Genomic DNA, 21,103 nt, shown 5'->3' with positions numbered 1-21,103 from the left:
GTTAAAGGGGTATTCCCACCTCAGACAATAAGAGCATATTACTACAATATGCCCCCATTGTCTGATATGTGCGGGTCTCACAGGTGGGACCTGCACCTATGTCTAAAACAAAGCTGGCAAAGTGGTAGCTGCAGTACATGAATGGAGGGCAGATGCAGAGTGGGTCTCTGAAATGAGGCTAAGAGTGGGTAGAAGTGGAAAGTCTCCTTACAATCTAACCTGGCTAATACTTCTAAGTAGAGGTCCCCAAGCCATTTTCTGGGCCCATTACTTGTCTGCAGTGGCACGTATGCCCATGTTTGGCTCAGGGACCACATAATGGTGCCGAGTACCAGAGAGCCGCATCCCTCATGGGATAACCCCTTTAACATTCACTGCCCTGTCAGTTTGATGCATCCAATGTTTCAGAAACACATATGGTCTTTACACAGATGTTTTATTGGAAATTTTAAATACATTTTGCCGACATGATCCATTACAGACAGGCAAAAAGCGTTACTGAGGATGAAGGTGTTGTGGATGAGTGCTTTCAAGGAAAATTTTATCAAGTCTTTAAGAGTGCTCTTCTGCAAGTTTCTCAGCCTTTGCTACCGCTTCTTCAATAGGTCCTACCATGTAGAAAGCCTGTTCAGGCAAATGATCGTATTCTCCTGCAAGGACAGAAAAACGTAGGGTAAGTGGAAAACCACCAACAGAAACTTAAATTTCTCATCATGGGTTTTAACAAATTAAAATAGTCTTACCACTAGGATCAACACCTACTTTATGATAGGTGGGAGGCACTCACTGGTATTTGCCATTGAGTGATAACAGTAATTAGTTAATTGGCTTCAACACTAAATTAAAATATTACCTTGAAGGATTTGCTTGAATCCCTTGATAGTCTCTTTAAGTGGAACCAGTTTGCCCATATGTCCAGTAAAAACTTCAGCAACCTGGAATGGCTGGGACAGGAAACGCTGGATCTTGCGAGCTCTGGCTACAGTAAGTTTGTCTTCTTCTGACAATTCATCCATACCCAAGATAGCAATGATATCCTGCAGTGATTTGTAGTCCTATATAAATAGGAGGGGAGGGAGAGTTAAGAAACAATACACTGAAAAATGTTCAAGAACCACACACTTCCCAATAGGGTATTCAATTTTACACTGAACAAACCTGCAAGATTTTCTGGACACCACGAGCTACATCATAGTGCTCATGACCCACGATGTTGGGGTCCATGATACGGGAGGTAGAATCCAAGGGATCCACAGCGGGATAAATTCCAAGCTCAGCAATGGCACGGGACAACACAGTTGTTGCATCCAAGTGAGCAAATGTGGTGGCAGGGGCAGGATCTGTCAAGTCATCAGCAGGTACATAGATAGCCTAGAACACAAAGTAAGAACTTCAAAAGTAGAACTAATTAATGACAAGAATGCAGATAACACAAATAATGCCTCATCAGATAAAAGAAAAGTTGCTTCAGAAAGCTCAGAAGAACGAAAGTCTAAGGTTACTCATCATCTCAAGGCAGTAACTTTATATTCAAAGAAATTCCATACAAAATAGCCATTACTGACATATTTATAGCCCAACCAATCCCTTCAAAGGGTTCTGTGGGATATAGTTATGGTCAACATACTGACTGTCAAGACCTTGAGATGTCACAACTTGTACACACCTGCACAGATGTAATAGATCCCTTCTTTGTGGTTGTAATTCTCTCCTGCATAGTACCCATGTCAGTGGCCAGGGTTGGTTGGTAGCCGACAGCAGAGGGAATACGACCCAGCAAGGCAGACACCTACAAAAAGTAAAACCATTTTAGTTTTCTAGATTCTGTCCAATTCATGAAGCACACATACAGAAGTCCAAAAATTTTACCTCTGACCCAGCCTGGGTAAACCTAAAGATGTTATCAATGAAAAGCAGCACATCCTGTCCCTCTTGATCTCTGAAGTATTCAGCAACAGTCAGACCAGTCAGAGCAACACGAGCTCTGGCACCTGGTGGTTCATTCATCTGTCCATAAACCAGAGCTACCTAGGATGCAAAGACATAAAAATTATGCAAAAAAAAAAAATATATATATTTTTTTAGTTAAACAAGGTCTGTCTATAAAGGTAGATTACCTACTGAGAAGCCAGAAGGCGCTACTGCACTTTCTGAAGCCTCTGCAGCACATACTGCCATGTTTGAAAAGGCGTATAAAGATACCCAGCTTGCAGATGTTCCACTACTTTGCCATGAAAAGTGGCACCAGCCTTAGCTAACAATGTAAAGGTTGTGCCATGAAATATTACACTTCCTATGCAGCAGCTCATGCAAACAAATATATTTTTCTGTTGCTTCCCCTGGCAATAGCCTTTGAATGCCAGGAGTTAGTTTTTTTTTTAAGCTCAGACATGTAAATTTGACAAAAAAAAGTTCCAACACAACCCACACCACAAAGACAAACCTTTGATGTTGTGTCCTTCAGGTTAATGACACCAGACTCAATCATCTCATGGTACAAGTCATTTCCTTCACGGGTACGTTCTCCTACTCCAGCAAACACTGAGTAACCACCATGGGCTTTGGCCACATTGTTGATCAGCTCCATAATGAGCACAGTTTTACCCACACCAGCACCACCAAACAAGCCTTATAAAAAGAAGAAAAAAGTAAGCTCAATAGTTGAACTATTATGTTGATTTAGAGTTAGTCCTCAAGAGTTTCTTCAGATATGTTATACGTCTTCAGTAGTCTCAGAAGAACGAAAGTCAAATAAAGATCATCATAAGAAACTTTAGGGGGCTGTTAATACTGTATCCTTTGCAGCTTGAATTTGATACAGATTCTGTAGCAAGAAAAAAAAAAAAAGCTGGCAGGCAGAAACAGTTTCTCACAGGAGGTTGAAGTTTATGGTCAAGGCCGCTTAAATGGTAGCACAGTCCCACCATTTAAAATTAGCAGAGGCAGTTTCTGTGTGGCTGTCTGCCAGCTTTTTGGTGCAAAATCAGTCCCAAATTAAGGGCGTATTTACGCAAACATGTCGTGCTTTGCAGTCTGCAAAACACTGATGCAATTTGCGGAACAGAAGGCACATTATAGAAACCCCTATTCTTGTCCTGAAAACAGACAAGAATAGGACAATTTATAATTTTTGCAGGGCCACAGAACTATGGACGCCGATAGCACAGAGTGCTGTCCGCATCTTTTGTGGCTCCATTGAAGTGAATAGGTCCACCAAAAGAAAAAATATATATATATATGACTGGACATTTAGGGTCACATTTATTAAGACCAGCGGTTTAGACACCAGTCTTAATAAAGGCCCATAACTGGCGCAGGCCTCTCCATAACTTCTGCGCATTCTCCGCCAGTTCTGAATGCAAGACAGCTTCCGAGTCATCTTACATTTAGACAATTTCCTATGCCTAAAACAGGCATAAATAATGGTGAATAAGACAAGCCCTTGTGACCTGTCCCCAATTTTAGAACTGGCGTGAGCAGGGAGAAGTGACAGATAGCTGCGCAACTAAACAAAGCATTTCTGCTCCACCAATGAAGGAATACAAGCCAACATACCAATTTTTCCTCCTTTGGCATAGGGGGCAAGAAGATCTACCACCTTGATTCCTGTAACCAGAATTTCCTGCTCAACACTCATTTCAACAAACTCTGGCGCTTCAGCATGGATGGCAGCAAACCTGTGGGTGCATAGTAAGATATCAGACAAAAGGGAAATATCTAAAACCAGTTCTTACACATCTACAGCTAAGGTTAAAGGGGGTTATCCCATCTTAGACAATGGGGGCATATCGCTAGGATATGCCCCCACTGTCTGATAGGTGCAAGTCCCGCATGCACGGCCACCGCTCCCATTCATTTCTATAGGGCCGACGGAAATATCAGAGCCAACGCTCTGCTATTTTCTGCGGCTCCATAGAAATGAATGAAGGGCAGCTGCGCATGCGCAGTGCGCCCTTCTAAACTTTCTCCGCTCTCCTAAGATATGTCCCCATTGTCTAAGATGGGATAACCCCCTTTAAGCATGGAGCTCTATTTTGTAAGTTAGTGGCCTACAATTTCAATCCCATGAGACATAGCTCATTAACGGTAATCTCGGCAGTGAAATTCCTAAAGACTACACCTGTAGCCACAAGTAGACTGGTTTCTGGTACAGGCAGCCAGAAGACGTGCCAAGTTTTAGGCTAGGGCTACAGCAGTGTCACAAGATTTCTGGTATTGATACTCGATAGTGTCACACTGCAACATGACCCCCCCCCCCCCAAAAAAAAAAAAAGCTGTAGAAAGCTTGCTCGCCTGCTATACTGCTGCTTAACTCATACTACCAAAAAGCTTAGGGGCATCATTGTCACAGAAAGGATTAAAGTGCACCCCTCTTATAAAAGGTGCACGTCAAAAACTTCAAAACAGAAGAGCCAATATCTCAATGCGCATTTATTAACAACCATTTAACACTCCAAAATACTCACTGTTTGGTTGTAATAGGACCTCTCTCATCAATGGGCTCACCAATGACATTCATGATCCTTCCAAGGGTCTCTGGACCGACAGGAATTCTGATTGGTGTGCCAGCATCAAGGACCCTTTGCCCTCTAACCAAACCTTCGGTACCATCCATGGCAATAGTACGGACAGTGCTCTCACCTATCCCAAAGAAATTTCCATGAGAGAGGGGAAAAAAAAGTTTAGGAAAAAACCCTCCTTTCTAAACTTTTCCCGTTTCAGTTATTATAGTTCTGCATATATCATGACTGACAAATTATATAAGGCCACTGATCACATCCTTCTCAGATCAATAAGTTGCTTCAGGAGACTCAGAAGAACGAAAGTCATGATTGATGATCATCAATGAAGGAGCTTTTCTGCTTATATCCAAGACTACCAGATCTAAAAGTCACCTACTCCTATGTATTTTTACGAATACAAGGTACTAATAGTGCTCATTATAGACCATTTTCTGTAATTAGCGACTGATTATTAAAGAGCTGCAGAATATATTAGCGCTATAGGTTATCATCATGGGGCTATCAAGTCCTAATAATGTCACTGAGGCTCACAGCACTAAAGTGGCTTGCCAAGTTTACAAGTTATCCCCAATCCTGTAGAAGATCTGATCCTTCAGAGCCCAAATGCTGGGACCCATACCTATTCCAAGAATGGGGATCCCATTCCCCCAGTCTGATGGGGTTGCAGGTCAGGCATGCACCCTGCTGCTCCAATCATTCCCTGGGACCTCTAGAGTTAGCCAGATACAGTGCTCAGCCATTTCCAGCAGTCTTATGGAAAATGAATAGAGCGGCAGGCTACATGCCCGACTTGCTGCTCCATCAGATTGGGGCGACCCCTATTCTCAGGATCAGTGGAGGGCCCAGCAGTCAGACCCCCAGTGATCAGTCTGCCATCTCCTATGCTGCGAATAGGGGATAACTTCCAAACTCTGAACCACCCCTTTAACGTGTGCATACTGCAGCTTAAACTTTAGGGTTTCTCTGGTGGATCATATAGAAGTAGGGCCTGAAAAGGTACATTATAATGCTTTACCCAAGTGCTGAGCAACTTCCAAAACCAGCCTGGTGTCCCTGCCCTGGACCTCAAGAGCATTCAGGATCGGTGGCAGGTCTCCATCAAACTGGACGTCCACCACGGCTCCGATAACAGCGACAATGTGGCCGGTTGCTGTGCCTGGCTTGGCAGCTGTAGATGCCTGAGCTGCATAGTCTCTCCCTAGGAAGAGAAATACTGCATGACATGGCTGTAACACATAGACTTGTACAAGAAACATTCTGCCGCTTCCCCGTCACATCTAGATTCTGCTCAGCCGATGAAGGCACATCGCTAGGATATTCCCCCATTATCTGATAAGTGCAGGTCCGCACCTACGCTGAGAACAGAGCGAGGAAGGTGGTGGCCGGAGGACCCCGGGTCCATCCACCGCTCTGCCCATAGCAGTGAACGGGAGCACACACACCGCTCCCATTCATTTCTATGGGGACAACAGAAATAGCCAAGCCAGTGCTCAGCTATTTTTGGCAGCCCCATGGAAAATAATGGAGGGTGGCTGTGCACTCACCCTTCCCCACTGATCGGCTACAGCACATCGCTGCTTAGGCTACTTTCACACCTGCGTTAGGTGCGTATCCGTCTAGTATCTGCACAGACGGATCCGCACCTATAATGCAAACGCTTGTATCTGTTCAGAACGGATCCGTTTGAATTATTCTTTAAAAAAGAGTCTAAGTCAAAACGGATCCGTCCTGATTTACATTGAAAGTGGACAGATCAGTTTTCAATTGCACCATATTGTGTCAGTGAAAACTGATCTGTCCCCATTGACTTAAATTGTGTGTCAGGACGGATCCGTATCGCCAGGCAGACACCAAAATGCTGCAAGCTGCGTTTTGGTGTCCGCATCCAGAGCGGAATGGAGACTGATCGGAGCCAAACTGATGCATTCTGAGTGGATCCTTTTCCATTCAGAATGATTGGGGCTGAAGTGATCTGTTTAGAACCATTTGTGAGAACCCTGAAACGGATCCCACAAACGGAATTCAAAACTCCAGTGTGAGAGTAGCCTTACCTGCGTGTAGTATCCCTTGTGGCGTTGGTGCAGGGTAATTCTAGCAGTTTGTCCTGTAAGTGACTGGGAGAAGCTGCACTGCTCAGCCGCTGCAGAGTAGGAAGACGCGGACACAGCGCCCGCACAAGTGAGCGCCGCGGTCCTTTCAAAAGCTTGATCAGCAGGGGACAGCCCCTCACCAATGTGATATTAATGACCTGTCCTGAGGTCATCGATATCGTGACCCGACAACCGCCCTAAGACAGCGGCAGCAGGCAGTGTACAGGCAATGACACACGTCATCAGTGTGTGGAGGCAGCGACCTTGTAGACAAAGTGCCATAAGGAGACTAGTGTTGAGCGAACTTCTGTTTTCAAGTTCGGCGTACAAGGATGGGGTTATGTAAGAATTCCGGTACCACGGACCATACCTTATAGCGGAATCCATAACGGGGTTCTTAGATAACCCAAACCTTGTATGCACGCCCCCCCCCCCCCTCCCTTACATAGGGCTGCTTCAGTGTGAAGAACATTCCCAGAAAACACAAGCAACTTCAATGTCACCAAGTGACAATCTGCTGCAGCTAATGTCTGAGCAGGATACAACGCGCTGCACTGAGGGTGGCACAAATACACACGGGCATGGGTGGCACTACTGTGACCCTACTAGGTGATGGCGTCCACAAGGGCAAGGTGTCACCCACCAGTAAGCGCAGGAGCTGAGCACACTGCAGGACAGCGCACTGCGGCCGAGCACAAGGTCAGCCGGGCTCCTGAGGACGGAGATCCGCACCGTGTGCACAGGCCCCAGCAATGACCGCTACAATACCCGCCAGAAGACGTCGCCCATTCCCCGTTCTGCTCGCGCCCTACAACGTGCGGCGTGTCCGGGCCTCGCCCGCGGCCTACTCCCTATTCAATGACACGGCTAGGTCACCAGTCAGGAGGCACGCGCCCGGCTACTTACGGGAGTGCAGCGCCGCAGGAGATGTCCTCAGCAACGTCTGGCCCAGCTGCAGGGAGGCGGCGGCCGGCTTAAAGGCCTTGAGGGCCCCGGCGGAGCAGCGTCCGACAGCTCCTAACATGGCGGCAGCAGAAGGAGAGAGCAGCACAGAAGACGGAGCACTCTGGAAGTCTACCTCTAGGGGCGGGAACAAGAAGAGGAAAGACTGGACGTCACGGGGAGGGCTCGGGTTATTATTGGACCGAGTCTCTGTCACTTTCCCAGTTCCTTTGATTCTATTGGATGGCTGAATCAGAATTTGACGTCAGCTTCAAAGGGGCGGGATATATCTCGGGAGGACTGCCAGTCAGGAGGGGCGTGGCTTATCCGGCACTGTGACCTGTGCGGTCATGTCCTTCACTGTCTTTCAGAGATGGTGGAAAGGAAGTACAGAGGAGTGTGAGGAGCGGGCTGTCCTCGGGACTGACCCTATGCCTTCCAGTCTATGACGGATGTAGCACTAAAGTAAAACGTGGGCCTGGATGAAGGGCACTTTCACACTAGCGTTATTCTTTTCCAGTATTGAAATCCGGTAAAGGGTCTTAGTACTGGGGGAAAAAAAACGCATCAGTTTTGTCCTAATGCAGTCTGAATGGAAAGCAATCCGTTCAGTATGCATCAGGATGTCTTCCGTTCCGACCCGCTACCAAGTGTTCTGGAAAATGCTGCATCGCTGGATCCAGTTTTCCGGTCTGCGCAAGCGCCGGGACATAGGAGGAGCTTTTTTTGCTTTTGATCTTTAAATACCGGATCCATTATTTTGGATGATACCCGATCCGGAAAAAAAAAGCTTTCCGTTTGTACATGGCTTGCCGGATCCGGCAGGCAGTTCCGTTGCCAGAACTGCCTGCCGGAATCAAAACCGCTAATGTGAAAGTACCCTAATACCAGAGGCGTGCGGTGCGCTGCGGTCACACGCATATGTTGTAATGTGTCACGTGACCGGCGGTAAGAGACTGTTAGAGCCTGAACGCCTTATCTCCGGTTACAGAGGCCACACAGCACCGGAGTCTGGTGACAGGTCCGGAAGGTCATCGTGCTGTGACAGATTCAGCTTTTCACAATGAAATACATAGGAATTTTCTTAGGTGCGAATCTTTCCCCACAAATCTATACCTCAGTCTGCTCAGCTCCTCCTGCTCTATAACATTATATATCAGTCTGCTCAGCTCCTCCTGCTCTATAACATGAAATATCAGTCTGCTCAGCTCCTCCTGCTCTATAACATGAAATATCAGTCTGCTCAGCTCCTCCTGCTCTATAACATTATATATCAGTCTGCTCAGCTCCTCCTGCTCTATAACATTATATATCAGTCTGCTCAGCTCCTCCTGCTCTATAACATTATCTATCAATCTGCTCAGCTCCTCCTGCTCTATAACATTATATATAAATCTGCTCAGCTCCTCCTGCTCTATAACATTATATATCAGTCTGCTCAGCTCCTCCTGCTCTATAACATTATATATCAGTCTGCTCAGCTCCTCCTGCTCTATAACATTATATATCAGTCTGCTCAGCTCCTCCTGCTCTATAACATTATATATCAATCTGCTCAGCTCCTCCTGCTCTATAACATTATATATCAATCTGCTCAGCTCCTCCTGCTCTATAACATTATATATCAGTGTGCTCAGCTCCTCCTGCTCTATAACATTATATATCAATCTGCTCAGCTCCTCCTGCTCTATAACATTATATATCAATCTGCTCAGCTCCTCCTGCTCTATAACATTATATATCAATCTGCTCATCTCCTCCTGCTCTATAACATTATATATCAGTCTGCTCAGTTCCTCCTGCTCTATAACATTATATATCAGTCTGCTCAGCTCCTCCTGCTCTATAACATTATATATCAGTCTGCTCAGCTCCTCCTGCTCTATAACATTATATATCAATCTGCTCAGCTCCTCCTGCTCTATAACATTATATATCAATCTGCTCAGCTCCTCCTGCTCTATAACATTATATATCAGTCTGCTCAGCTCCTCCTGCTCTATAGCATTATATATTAGTCTGCTCAGCTCCTCCTGCTCTATAACATTATATATCAGTCTGCTCAGCTCCTCCTGCTCTATAACATTATATATCAGTCTGCTCATCTCCTCCTGCTCTATAACATTATATATCAATCTGCTCAGCCCCTCCTGCTCTATAACATTATATATCAGTCTGCTCAGCTCCTCCTGCTCTATAACATTATATATCAATCTGCTCAGCTCCTCCTGCTCTATAACATTATATATATCAGTCTGCTCAGCTCCTCCTGCTCTATAACATTATACATCAGTCTGCTCAGCTCCTCCTGCTCTATAACATTATATATCAGTCTCCTCAGCTCCTCCTGCTCTATAACATTATATATCAGTCTGCTCAGCTCCTCCTGCTCTATAACATTATATATCAATCTGCTCAGCTCCTCCTGCTCTATAACATTATATATCAGTCTGCTCAGCTCCTCCTGCTCTATAACATTATATATCAGTATGCTCAGCTCCTCCTGCTCTATAACATTATATATCAGTCTGCTCAGCTCCTCCTGCTCTATAACATTATATATCAATCTGCTCAGCTCCTCCTGCTCTATAACATTATATATCAGTGTGCTCAGCTCCTCCTGCTCTATAACATTATATATCAGTCTGCTCAGCTCCTCCTGCTCTATAACATTATATATCAGTCTGCTCAGCTCCTTCTGCTCTATAACATGCTGCCTGCAGATTCAAGGGCTTTTCCATGGTAACAGGTTCCTAAAAAACACAAGAATGTCTTCACATGAAGGACAGGAGCGCCAGGACCTTGCCAAGTATTGTTTGCCCTACTTTACCTTCACACTTTCCTATGTATTTTTGAAAAGCTGAATCTGTCACAGTCCGATGACCTTCCGGACCTGTCACCAGACTCCGGTACTCGGTGCAGTGTGGCCTCTGTAACCGGAGATAAGGCGTTCAGGCTCTAATAGTGTCTGACCACCGGTCACGTGACACCTTAGAATACTGATGGCTAACCTCCGGCACTCCAGCTGTGGTGAAAACTACAACTCCCAGCATGCTCCATTCATTTCTATGGCATTCTGAGAACAGCTAATCAAGTGTACATCTTGGGAGTTGTAGTTGTACCACAGCTGGAGTGCCGGAGGTTAGCCATCACAGCCTTAGAACATAAACGTGAGACTGAACCTCTCTGCTCAGCTCCTCCTGCTCTATAATATACTGTAAGGGTGCCTACACACACGAATTTGGCTCTGACTTTTTTTTCTTTACCAGTAAGGGGCCATTCATAGGGCATAAATTTGTCACGGACAACACTGCAGAATTCAGTCAGCAGCCGTGTGGTGTCCCTTGTTTTCACTGGGAGGCAGCGCTGCAGTTCATGGGCCGGCATTTTCATGTTGGGCCAGGAAGGGACATGTCCCTTGTTGGTGTGGTGTCTCGATGGAAGCCGCACTGGGTGTCCGCTTGCTGTTTAGCTCCATTCAATGTGAACAACTGCAGCAGAAACCAGGTCCGTTTTTGCCGTGGGGTATGTGGCTGAATTTGAGTGACAGAATCATCCGGCCACCTGAACGGACCTTAAAATAACATCAGAATATGGTCACATGTTGTTTTTTAGGACACCTGCATTTGTGCTGCAGTTTGTGTTTAAATTACTGTGTGAACTGTTTTTCTCGCTCGTATCATTGGGGGACACAGGAGACCATGGGTATAGCTGCTGCCACTAGGAGGCGACACTAAGCAAAAAAAAGTGTTAGCTCCTCCTCTCAGCTATACCCCTCCTGCAGACACTGAGCTAATCAGTTTTAGCTTAGTGTCCGTAATAGGTAGACATGTTTTCCTGCAGGTCTGCCAAAGATTTTTTTTTCATATTTTTATTTTTCCGATCAGACTACAGACCGTTATTCCCACACTTGAGGGGGGAGACCCGTGGGTCCTCAAGCCCGCTGCTCGTTCCCCACCTCTGGACGACAAGGAGGAACGATCTCAAATCCTCTGTTACCCGCCAGCTATAGTGTCACCTTGCTGCTACTTCTGGAAGTCCCCCTGTTACCAGTGTAGCCGCCCCTCCCCAAGGGGCAGCACACCGAGGAAGGTGACACTGCTGGAATCGGGGTGGGAAGAAAACGTCTAGGCTACTTTGACACCCGCGTTTGGTGCAGATCCGTCATGGATCTGCACAAACGCATCCGTTCAGATAATACAACCGCATGCATTAGTTCAGAACGGATCCGTTTTATTATCTTTAACATAGCCAAAACGGATCCGTCTTGAACACCATTGAAAGTCAATGGGGGACGGATCCGTTTTCTATTGCGCCATATTGTGTCAGTGAAAAAGGATCCATCCTGACACACAATGTAAGTCAATGGAGATGGATCCGTTTTCACTGACACAATATGGCATATGGATCCGCACCAAACGAGAGTGTGAAAGTAGCTTAGACGGTTTCACCCCGATTCCAGCAGTGTCACCTTCCTCAGTGGAGAGTTGTTGCGATACCAAATTTTTGATTCAATTTCGATACCATAAAAAAGTATTGCGATACTCGATACCACCCGAAAAAATAAACAAAAAAATGCCACGTGCCTTCCCCATTTTCAAAAAATGGCGAATCGTGCAGTTTTATTTATTTTTTTCTGTTCCCGCGTTCACCGCATAGATTTTTTAAAATATTTTAATAGTTTGGACTTTTTTGACGTGGCGATATGTTTATTTATTTTATATGTGAAATTGGGAAAGGGTGATTTATACTTAATATTTTGTTTTGTTTTTTAATTTTTTTTGCACTTATTATTTAATAACTATTTCCCCCCTTAGGGGCTAGAACCTGGGATCTTTTGATCCCTTGTCCTATTCACCCTGATAGAGCTCTATTAGGGTGAATAGGACCTCACACTCTCCCTGCTGCCCTGTGCATAGTACACACAGCAGCAGGGAGGTTACCATGGCAGCCAGGGCGTAGGGTCCTGTTTGCCATGGTAACCGATCGGAGCCCCAGGATTACACTGCTGGGGCTCCGATCAGAAGCTTCCACTGCCACCAATGAGAAGGAGGGGAACCTGTGGCCACTGCCACCAATGAGAGGAGGAGAGGGGACTCTGTCGCCACTGCCACCAATGAGAAGGAGGGGAACCTGTGGCCACTGCCACCAATGAGAGGAGGAGAGGGGACTCTGTCGCCACTGCCACCAATGAAGAGGAGGGGACCCTGTGGCCACTGCCATCAATTATTTTAATACTGGGGGGGTTGAGGGGGGTGGGCGCACTTTGCCACCAATGATTTTAATGGGGTGGGTGGGGGGGCGGGCGCACTGAGCCATCAATGATAATTAGCCTTTAATACAGGAGGCGGGTACTGGCAGCAGATCAGCGGCAGTTAACCCCTCAGGTGCCGCACCTGAGGGGTTAACTGCTGCCGCTGATCACAGCTCCCTGTCAGAGGCAGGGTGCCGGGTAGGCGATTCTGCTGCCAGCACCTGCCTCCTGTATTGTGGGTTAAAGACGACCTTATATGGGTCCAGACTTAGGGCTCTTTCACACTTGCGTTGTCCGGATCCGTCGTGTACTCCATTTGCCGGAACTGCCCGCCGGATCCGTAACACCGCAAGTGAACTGAAAGCATTTGAAGACTAATCCGTCTTCAAAATGCGTTCAGTGTTGCTATGGCAGCCAGGACGCTATTAAAGTCCTGGTTGCCATAGTAGTAGTGGGGAGCGGTATACTTACCGCCCGTGCGGCTCCCGGGGCGCTCCAGAATGACGTCAGAGCGCCCCATGCGCATGGATGACGTGCCATGCGATCATGTCATCTATGCGCTTGGGGCGCCCTGACGTCACTCTGGAGCGCCCCAGGAGCCGCACGGACGGTAAGTATGCTGCTCCCCCGCTCCCCGCTACACTTTACCATGGCAAACAGGACTTTAGCGTCCTGGCAGCCATGGTAACCATTCAGAAAAAGCTAAACGTCGGATCCGGCAATGCGCCGAAACAACATTTAGCTTAAGGCCGGATCCGGATTAATGCCTTTCAATGGGAATTAATTCCGGATCCAGCCTTGCGGCAAGTGTTCAGGATTTTAGGCCGGAGCAAAAAGCGCAGCATGCTGCGGTATTTTCTCCGGCCAAAAAACGTTCTGGTCCTGAACGGAAGACATCCTGATGCATCCTGAATGGATTTCTCTCCATTCAGAATGCATGGGGATAATCCTGATCAGGATTTTTCCGGAATAGAGCCCCGACGACGGAACTCTATGCCGGAAAAGAACAACGCAAGTGTGAAAGAGCCCTTAGTTAAGTATTAGGCTACACAGAGTGGCGCCCAAAGATGTCCCTGCTCTTACTATTATTCCTGGGTGCCGCTCCGTTGTGCCACATTACTGTCTCCTCTCCTGCTCCGTATGCTAATTACTATCGTAGCAATGGGGAGGAGACAGCAGCTTCTCTCCTGGGCGTTCCTTCTTCCTGCGCTGCGATTGGACAGCGCTACAGCCAAGGGAGAAGGAACGCCTAGGAGAGAAGCTGATGTCTCCTTCCCACTGTTACACTGGTAACAGGGGGGACTTCCAGAAGTAGCAGCAAGGTCTTACATTGTGTCAGGACGGATCCGTTTGGCTCAGTTTCGTCAGCCTCCAAAGTGGAATGGAGACGGAACGGAGCCAAACTGATGCATTCTGAGCGGATCTTTAGCCAATCAGAATGCATTAAGGGCAAAACTGATCAGTTTTGGACCGCTTGTGAGATCCCTGAACGGATCTCACAAACGGAAACCAAAACGTCAGTGTAAAAGTATTACCTACCATTACCCTCTTCCATAGGCAGAGTACTTGCACTACCACGGTATACTGTACAGCCTGTAGCATTACCCCCTTCTATAGGTGGAGTACTTGCGCTAGCACAGTATACTGTATATTGTCACATTACCCTCCTTTCATAGGCGGAGTACTTGCACTACCTCTGGATATGTCCGACCTGTAGTATTACCTTCCTTCATAGGCGGAATACTTGCACTACCTCTGGATACTGTACAGCCTGTAGCATTACCCTCCTTTCTTAGACAGAGTATTTGCACTACCACTGGATCCTATTAATTCTGTATCATTGCTCTTTTTTCATAGGCAGGGTATTTGCACATGGGTCCCTATACATCCAGTAGCAAGGCCTCTTTCCATAGGCAGAGTATTTGCTTCACCACTCGATACTGTACAGCCTGTCACATTACTTTCCTTTTATAGGCGGAGTACTAGCAATACCACTGGATACTGACGTCCTGTACCATTACCCTCCTTCCATAGGTGGAAGGAGCTACTGCTGTTTGACCTCATTTTCAGGTGGTGTCTCCCTTCTGGAGAGGCCATGGGTGCTCGTATGGCCTCCCCTGTGAAGCAGTCTTTGCGCTGGCCGTAGATTTTTGGGCTCCGTGGCTACTACTGTGTGATCCCTTCCCAGGGGGAGTTTTTGCTTTCTTCCTTCAAATGCAGACAGTCACTGGTTCTGGCTTACAGGATACATTGTCAGTTGGCACGGCACCGGAGGTTTTTGCCGCATCCCCTTCCTCCATGTAGGGTATCAACCCTGGCATTTAGTGCGGTTTTCTGCAACATATTTACCAGGCGTGGTATGTATGGTGTTCCTGAGGTGGTGGTTCACTTATTCCTTATGGCGTTGGTCAAATGCCCATACCAAGCCATGCTACTGGTGATGGGTTTGCTCACTGCTGGTGGGCACTAGTGCGGTTTTCTGTACCTGGTATAACCTAACGATTTCTGTGGCGCTGGTTTAGCGCCTTGTTCTCTTCACCTGTCGTGCATTGCCTCTTTCATCTGCTACGGTGACAGCATCAGCGTTCCCTCCTTGTGGAAGTTTGGGTATACACTTATCCAGTTTGCCTCTGTGAGTTGACTGCACTGCACTGCTTCCCTCCCTGGGTACGGCGGTCGTTCTTTCCTTGTTGTCACCACTTACACTAGTTCTCTATTGAACTGTATCAGCCTCTTCTACTTCTCCCCTTCCACAAGGCGAGTAGTTGCACTTCCCCAGATACTGTTTCTGCTTGCTTGGCCAGTTTCTATAGCCGTTGGGTTCTTGTAGGCCCCCTTTCTGCTGTGGAGTATCTGCGCGGGTAGTATTGTTCTGTTACCGTTTTTCTTCTGGGACTTTGTGGCGTTTGACGTCCACGCGCATATCTGGTTCCGGTCTGGCCGTTTCATACATTCCTCTCATAGCCTTCTTCTCTTCTTTAGGCGGAGTTGGTCCGCAGTGGTGGTCGATAGTGTCTGATGGGTTTGCGCAACTTTTATGTTTTCAGACATGTACGTTGCTTCTACCTGTTCCCTTGGCCTCGGTACTTTTTCTTTAGCTTCCAGTTAGGCCTGCCAGTTCACGCAGCCTTCCATAGGTATCAGACGGCTTCCCTCTTCTCTTGTTATGGCGCTTAAGAGCCTCCTCTCCATGTCTCTGCTTACCACATTGTCATTCTCCTTGAGGAACATTCTTATGAGTCAAACCCCTTGGCCGAAGGTCTAAAAGGGACGTTTTTTTGATCCCGGAGGACACTCTTTTCCTACCAGGTTACTCCCCAATTTTTTGGGGTCAGTCCCACTGCCTTGCTCTCATTGTGTCTCTTTCCCCCCTCGATATTCTTTTCTTGTGGGCCATGGTTATGCCTGACATCCAGGTTCTCTAGCCCTGATTTGTTAATGGTTCTGCTGGAGTGCTCTTCTCCTTTGACAGCCTCGTATGGAGTTGAGGGTTGTCGCCTTCTGACACCTCTACTTCTTCCACCATGGGGGGTGGGCACGATTTGTCATGTCTGCAGTTCTCTGGCCCTTTGGTATCCACGTTGTGTGTGTTGATCACTCTAGGGGGCACTTTTCCTGGGGTGCTGGTCCTTGGCTATAACCTAAGTTCCAAAATATGTTGATCGCGCTGCCTATGAGTGTAGAATTACAATCCCAGATTCTTATCCCAAATGCGCAGTTGTTACACCTTGTAGCCAAATAATCGGTTTCCAGAGGCTGGTGCACTCACGTACACCTGCACCCTAGAGAGAGGTTATAACACAATAGTGAAGTTCCACCAGGTAGTTCAGCATCAAGCAGTTTTATTCTACTTACAAAAACGACATAAAATTTCAGCCCTTAAAATCAATATATTCTCGTCACAGAAAGTCCACCCAACCCGGGTTTCGCCAGTCCAGCTTCGTCAATAGCGATGGTATCCTCCCTTACAGGTGTGGTATTTATTGGTCCTCGATCACATCTACAGACGTGGACAAAATTGTTGGTACCCTTTGGTCAATGAAAGAAAAAGTCACAATGGTCACAGAAATAACTTTAATCTGACAAAAGTAATAATAAATTAAAATTCTATAAATGTTAACCAATGAAAGTCAGACATTGTTTTTCAACCATGCTTCAACAGAATTATGTAAAAAAATAAACTCATGAAACAGGCATGGACAAAAATGATGGTACCCCTAACTTAATATTTTGTTGCGCAACCTTTTGAGGCAATCACTGCAATCAAACGCTTCCTGTAACTGTCAATGAGACATCTGCACCTCTCAGCAGGTATTTTGGCCCACTCCTCATGAGCAAACTGCTCCAGTTGTGTCCGGTTTGAAGGGTGCCTTTTCCAGACTGCATGTTTCAGCTCCTTCCAAAGATGCTCAATAGGATTGAGGTCAGGGCTCATAGAAGGCCACTTTAGAATAGTCCAATTTTTTCCTCTTAGCCATTCTTGGGTGTTTTTAGCGGTGTGTTTTGGGTCATTGTCCTGTTGCAAGACCCATGACCTGCGACTGAGACCAAGCTTTCTGACACTGGCTAGTACATTTCTCTCTAGAATTCCTTGATAGTCTTGAGATTTCATTGTACCCTGCACAGATTCAAGACACCCTGTGCCAGACGCAGCAAAGCAGCCCCAGAACATAACAGAGCCTCCTCCATGTTTCACAGTAGGGACAGTGTTCTTTTCTTGATATGCTTCATTTTTTCGTCTGTGAACATACAGCTGATGTGCCTTGGCAAAAACTTCGATTTTTGTCTCATCTGTCCACAGGACATTCTCCCAGAAGCTTTGTGGCTTGTCAACATGTAGTTTGGCATATTCCAGTCTTGCTTTTTTATGATTCGTTTTCAACAATGGTGTCCTCCTTGGTCGTCTCCCATGTAGTCCACTTTGGCTCAAACAACGACGGATGGTGCGATCTGACACTGATGTTCCTTGAGCATGAAGTTCACCTTGAATCTCTTTAGAAGTCTTTCTAGGCTCTTTTGTTACCATTCGGATTATCCGTCTCTTAGATTTGTCATCAATTTTCCTCCTGCGGCCACGTCCAGGGAGGTTGGCTACAGTCCCATGGATCTTAAACTTATGAATAATATGTGCAACTGTACTCACAGGAACATCTAGTTGCTTGGAGATGGTCTTATAGCCTTTACCTTTAACATGCTTGTCTATAATTTTCTTTCTGATCTCTTGAGACAGCTCTTTCCTTTGCTTCCTCTGGTCCATGTCGAGTGTGGTACACACCATATCACCAAACAACACAGTGATTACCTGGAGCCATATATATAGGCCCAATGGCTGATTACAAGGTTGTAGACACCTGTGATGCTAATTAGTGGACACACCTTGAATTAACATGTCCCTTTGGTCACATTATGTTCTGTGTTTTCTAGGGGTACCATCATTTTTGTCCATGCCTGTTTCATGAGTTTATTTTTTTACATAATTCTGTTGAAGCATGGTTGAAAAACAATGTCTGACTTTCATTGGTTAACATTTATAGAATTTTAATTTATTATTACTTTTGTCAGATTAAAGTTATTTCTGTGACCATTGTGACTTTTTCTTTCATTGACCAAAGGGTACCAACAATTTTGTCCACGTCTGTATGTACCGCCCATCTATACAAAAAAACCTTTCCTCTTTTTTTTTTTAGTTTCTCCCGGATACTCATCAAAACTCAAACAATAAATAGACATAAATTCCTAAAATCCACAAATGCTAGCGGTATTTTGACACAGAGCTTATAATCCACACATTTCCAATAACCCTCCCCTTTCCATTCATAAAGAGGTCACGTGGTTACGCTCCGATCACATGGTTCCCTAGAGCCAATCACAACCCACTATATTCTATTCATTCTTAGTAAACTTTAACAGGTATCCAATGACAGTGGAAACACACCACCCCCCACTTACTCATTCCACCAGGCACGGCTTCAGATCGAACTCAGCATTTAACCCTGCTGGTTTCAGGGTCCCTAATTTGTTGTATATCCATCCAACTTCCTTGCGGTTGATATTGGCAACAGGATCCCCTCCTCGCCAATTCCTCTCCACCTTCCAGACCACTAAACTTCAAGCCCGCCGGGTTTTTCCCATGCATAAGCTTGTAGTGTTCCACTACACTTCAAGCTTATGCATGGGAGAAAAAAAAATTGTGGCTTTTGTGTCCAATAAAAATGGGACAGTGACTTAGCATTTTTTGTAACATTTTTGCCCAGATAGTGTATTTTAGCATTATTTTTAATGGCAATTTTTAGATGCCTTGCGTTTTTATAGGAACATATGTATCCTCTAATGTCACTTCGTCTGTAGAGCACTATAGGGAAAGAAGGTATAAAAAAGGCCATTTAAAAAAACAGGGACATACACAGATCTTCTAGGCCCCCATAGAAAACAGTATGGGACCCCTGCCCCCCAGTTTCCTAGTACGTGTGCAACAACAAAATTTCTGACAAATTTCCTTTTTTTTTTTTTTTATTAGGCGGCCTCTATGTCAGAAAAAAAAAGTGGAACAGGTGCTTCATAAAAATGGCACTCATTTTTACCAGGCAACTGCCATAAATACATTAATAAATCTCCTGGTTCCCCTCTATGGTATTACAAAGCTGGTTACCTGTAATCACCACTAGGGGGAGCTCAGTGCATAGGAATATAGTCACCATTTACTGGCATAAAGGCTGAAAAAATATCTTTGCGTTGGACTCCCTCTAGTGGCGGCTCCATGAAAATGCAGTGTTTTGTTGCCGGAACAAGGATTCAGAGCTGGCCCCTTGTCCCTTGTAGCAGCTGCATGGTCTGCCTCCATTGAAGGTATTCCACAACACACACTTGCATTTGCATTTTTTAAGCAGGAAAAAAAAAGGTGCCTGTGAGAAATAAAAACATCAGACAAGAAGAAAAAAAATGCTAGACCAAGTCCATGCTGTGTGTCAGTTGAAAGATCTTTGAAAGAACGTTTCCAGAAAGATCTTTCGTCCATCTCCCATTCTTTTTTCCTATTAGGCAGCTTCATATGGCAGACCTGGAAGTCTTCACAAGGCCCCAGACTGCAATAGTAACTGACCCGAACCCAGCGATTTCACCCATTCAGAGGATAGCTGGAGCCCCCTCCCTCTGTCTAACCTCTCAGATGCTGCGCTCCCTATTGACTGCACTGTTAGCCATGGTTGTTATAGACTGGTCATTGCGTCTGGGTGTTACATAGCTCACACCACCGCTCTCTTTCTTACCATTCTCCCTCTTGTAGGCTGCAGGCCACTACAGAATGCTGGATCACAAACAGGACATCAGCATCCCGGTGAAGGCGGTACAATAATTGCACTGCATTGTGATACCTATACCTGGATGCTAACCATTGCATGCTTCTACTTAAATGTCCTACTTTCATGATATAATATCACTGTAGTGTGAACTTTTCACATTTTCCATAAATTTTACCCCAAAGCCAAATATCCCTTACTTTTTGTGAGTAGTGTATGCGTATATATACAGTGGATATAAAAAGTCTACACACCCCTGTTAAAATGTCAGGTTTCTGTGATGTAAACTTTTTCCACCTTTAATGTGACCTATAAACTGTACAACTTAATTGAAAAACAAACTGAAATCTTTTAGGTAGAGGGAAGAAAAAATATAAAAATAAAATAATATGGCTGCATAAGTGTGCACACCCTTAAACTAATACTTTGTTGAAGCACCTTTTGATTTTATTACAGCACTCAGTCTTTTTTGGCATGAGTCTATCAGCGTGGCACATTTTGACTTGGCAAGATTTGCCCACTCTTCTTTGCAAAACCACTCCAAATGTGTCAGATTGCGAGGGCATCTCCTGGGCACAGCCCTCTTCAGATCACCCCACAGATTTTCAATCGGATTCAGGTCTGGGCTCTGGCTGGGCCATTCCAAAACTTTAATCTTCTTCTGGTGAAGCCATTCCTTTGTTGGGATGTATGCTTTGGGTCGTTGTCATGCTGAAAAGATGAAGTTCCTCTTCATGTTCAGCTTTCTAGCAGAACTCTGAAGGTTTTGCGCCAATATTGAGTGGTATTTGGAACTGTTGATAATTCCCTCTAGCTTAACTAGGGCCCCAGTTCCAGCTGAAGAAAAACATCCCCAAAGAATGATGCTGCTGCCACCATGCTTCACTGTGGGTATGGTGTTCTTTTGGTGTTGTTATTGCTCCAAACATATCTTTTGGAATTATGGCCAAAAAGTTCAACCTTGGTTTCATCAGACCATAACACCTTTTCCCACGTGCT

General features: G+C 45.7%; 1 protein-coding gene and 3 non-coding genes across 4 annotated transcripts; all 4 read right to left on the bottom strand.

Annotated features, from left to right (window-relative positions):
* Positions 1-419: 419 nt before the first annotated feature.
* ATP5F1B (ATP synthase F1 subunit beta) lies at positions 420-7,694 on the bottom strand. The gene is made up of 10 exons (XM_044286201.1): positions 7,520-7,694; positions 5,539-5,721; positions 4,467-4,641; positions 3,556-3,677; positions 2,444-2,628; positions 1,870-2,028; positions 1,667-1,789; positions 1,159-1,371; positions 854-1,055; positions 420-650 (listed from the first exon to the last, which is right to left on the bottom strand). The coding sequence occupies exons 1-10, from the start codon at positions 7,635-7,637 to the stop codon at positions 553-555; spliced, it is 1,578 nt and encodes a 525-aa protein (XP_044142136.1). The 5' UTR covers positions 7,638-7,694; the 3' UTR covers positions 420-552.
* Positions 1,442-1,516, bottom strand: LOC122933531. Its single transcript, XR_006388483.1, has one exon. It is a non-coding gene; the product is annotated as a small nucleolar RNA SNORD59 (small nucleolar RNA).
* Positions 2,700-2,771, bottom strand: LOC122933530. Its single transcript, XR_006388482.1, has one exon. It is a non-coding gene; the product is annotated as a small nucleolar RNA SNORD59 (small nucleolar RNA).
* Positions 4,780-4,852, bottom strand: LOC122933528. The gene has a single exon (XR_006388481.1). It is a non-coding gene; the product is annotated as a small nucleolar RNA SNORD59 (small nucleolar RNA).
* Positions 7,695-21,103: the final 13,409 nt, after the last annotated feature.

The sequence above is a fragment of the Bufo gargarizans genome, chromosome 3, assembly GCF_014858855.1.
Source record: "Bufo gargarizans isolate SCDJY-AF-19 chromosome 3, ASM1485885v1, whole genome shotgun sequence".
Classification (NCBI taxonomy): domain Eukaryota; kingdom Metazoa; phylum Chordata; class Amphibia; order Anura; family Bufonidae; genus Bufo; species Bufo gargarizans.
The sequence above is the reverse complement of the archived record's forward strand: the minus strand, read 5'-3'. Positions and strand labels throughout refer to the sequence as shown.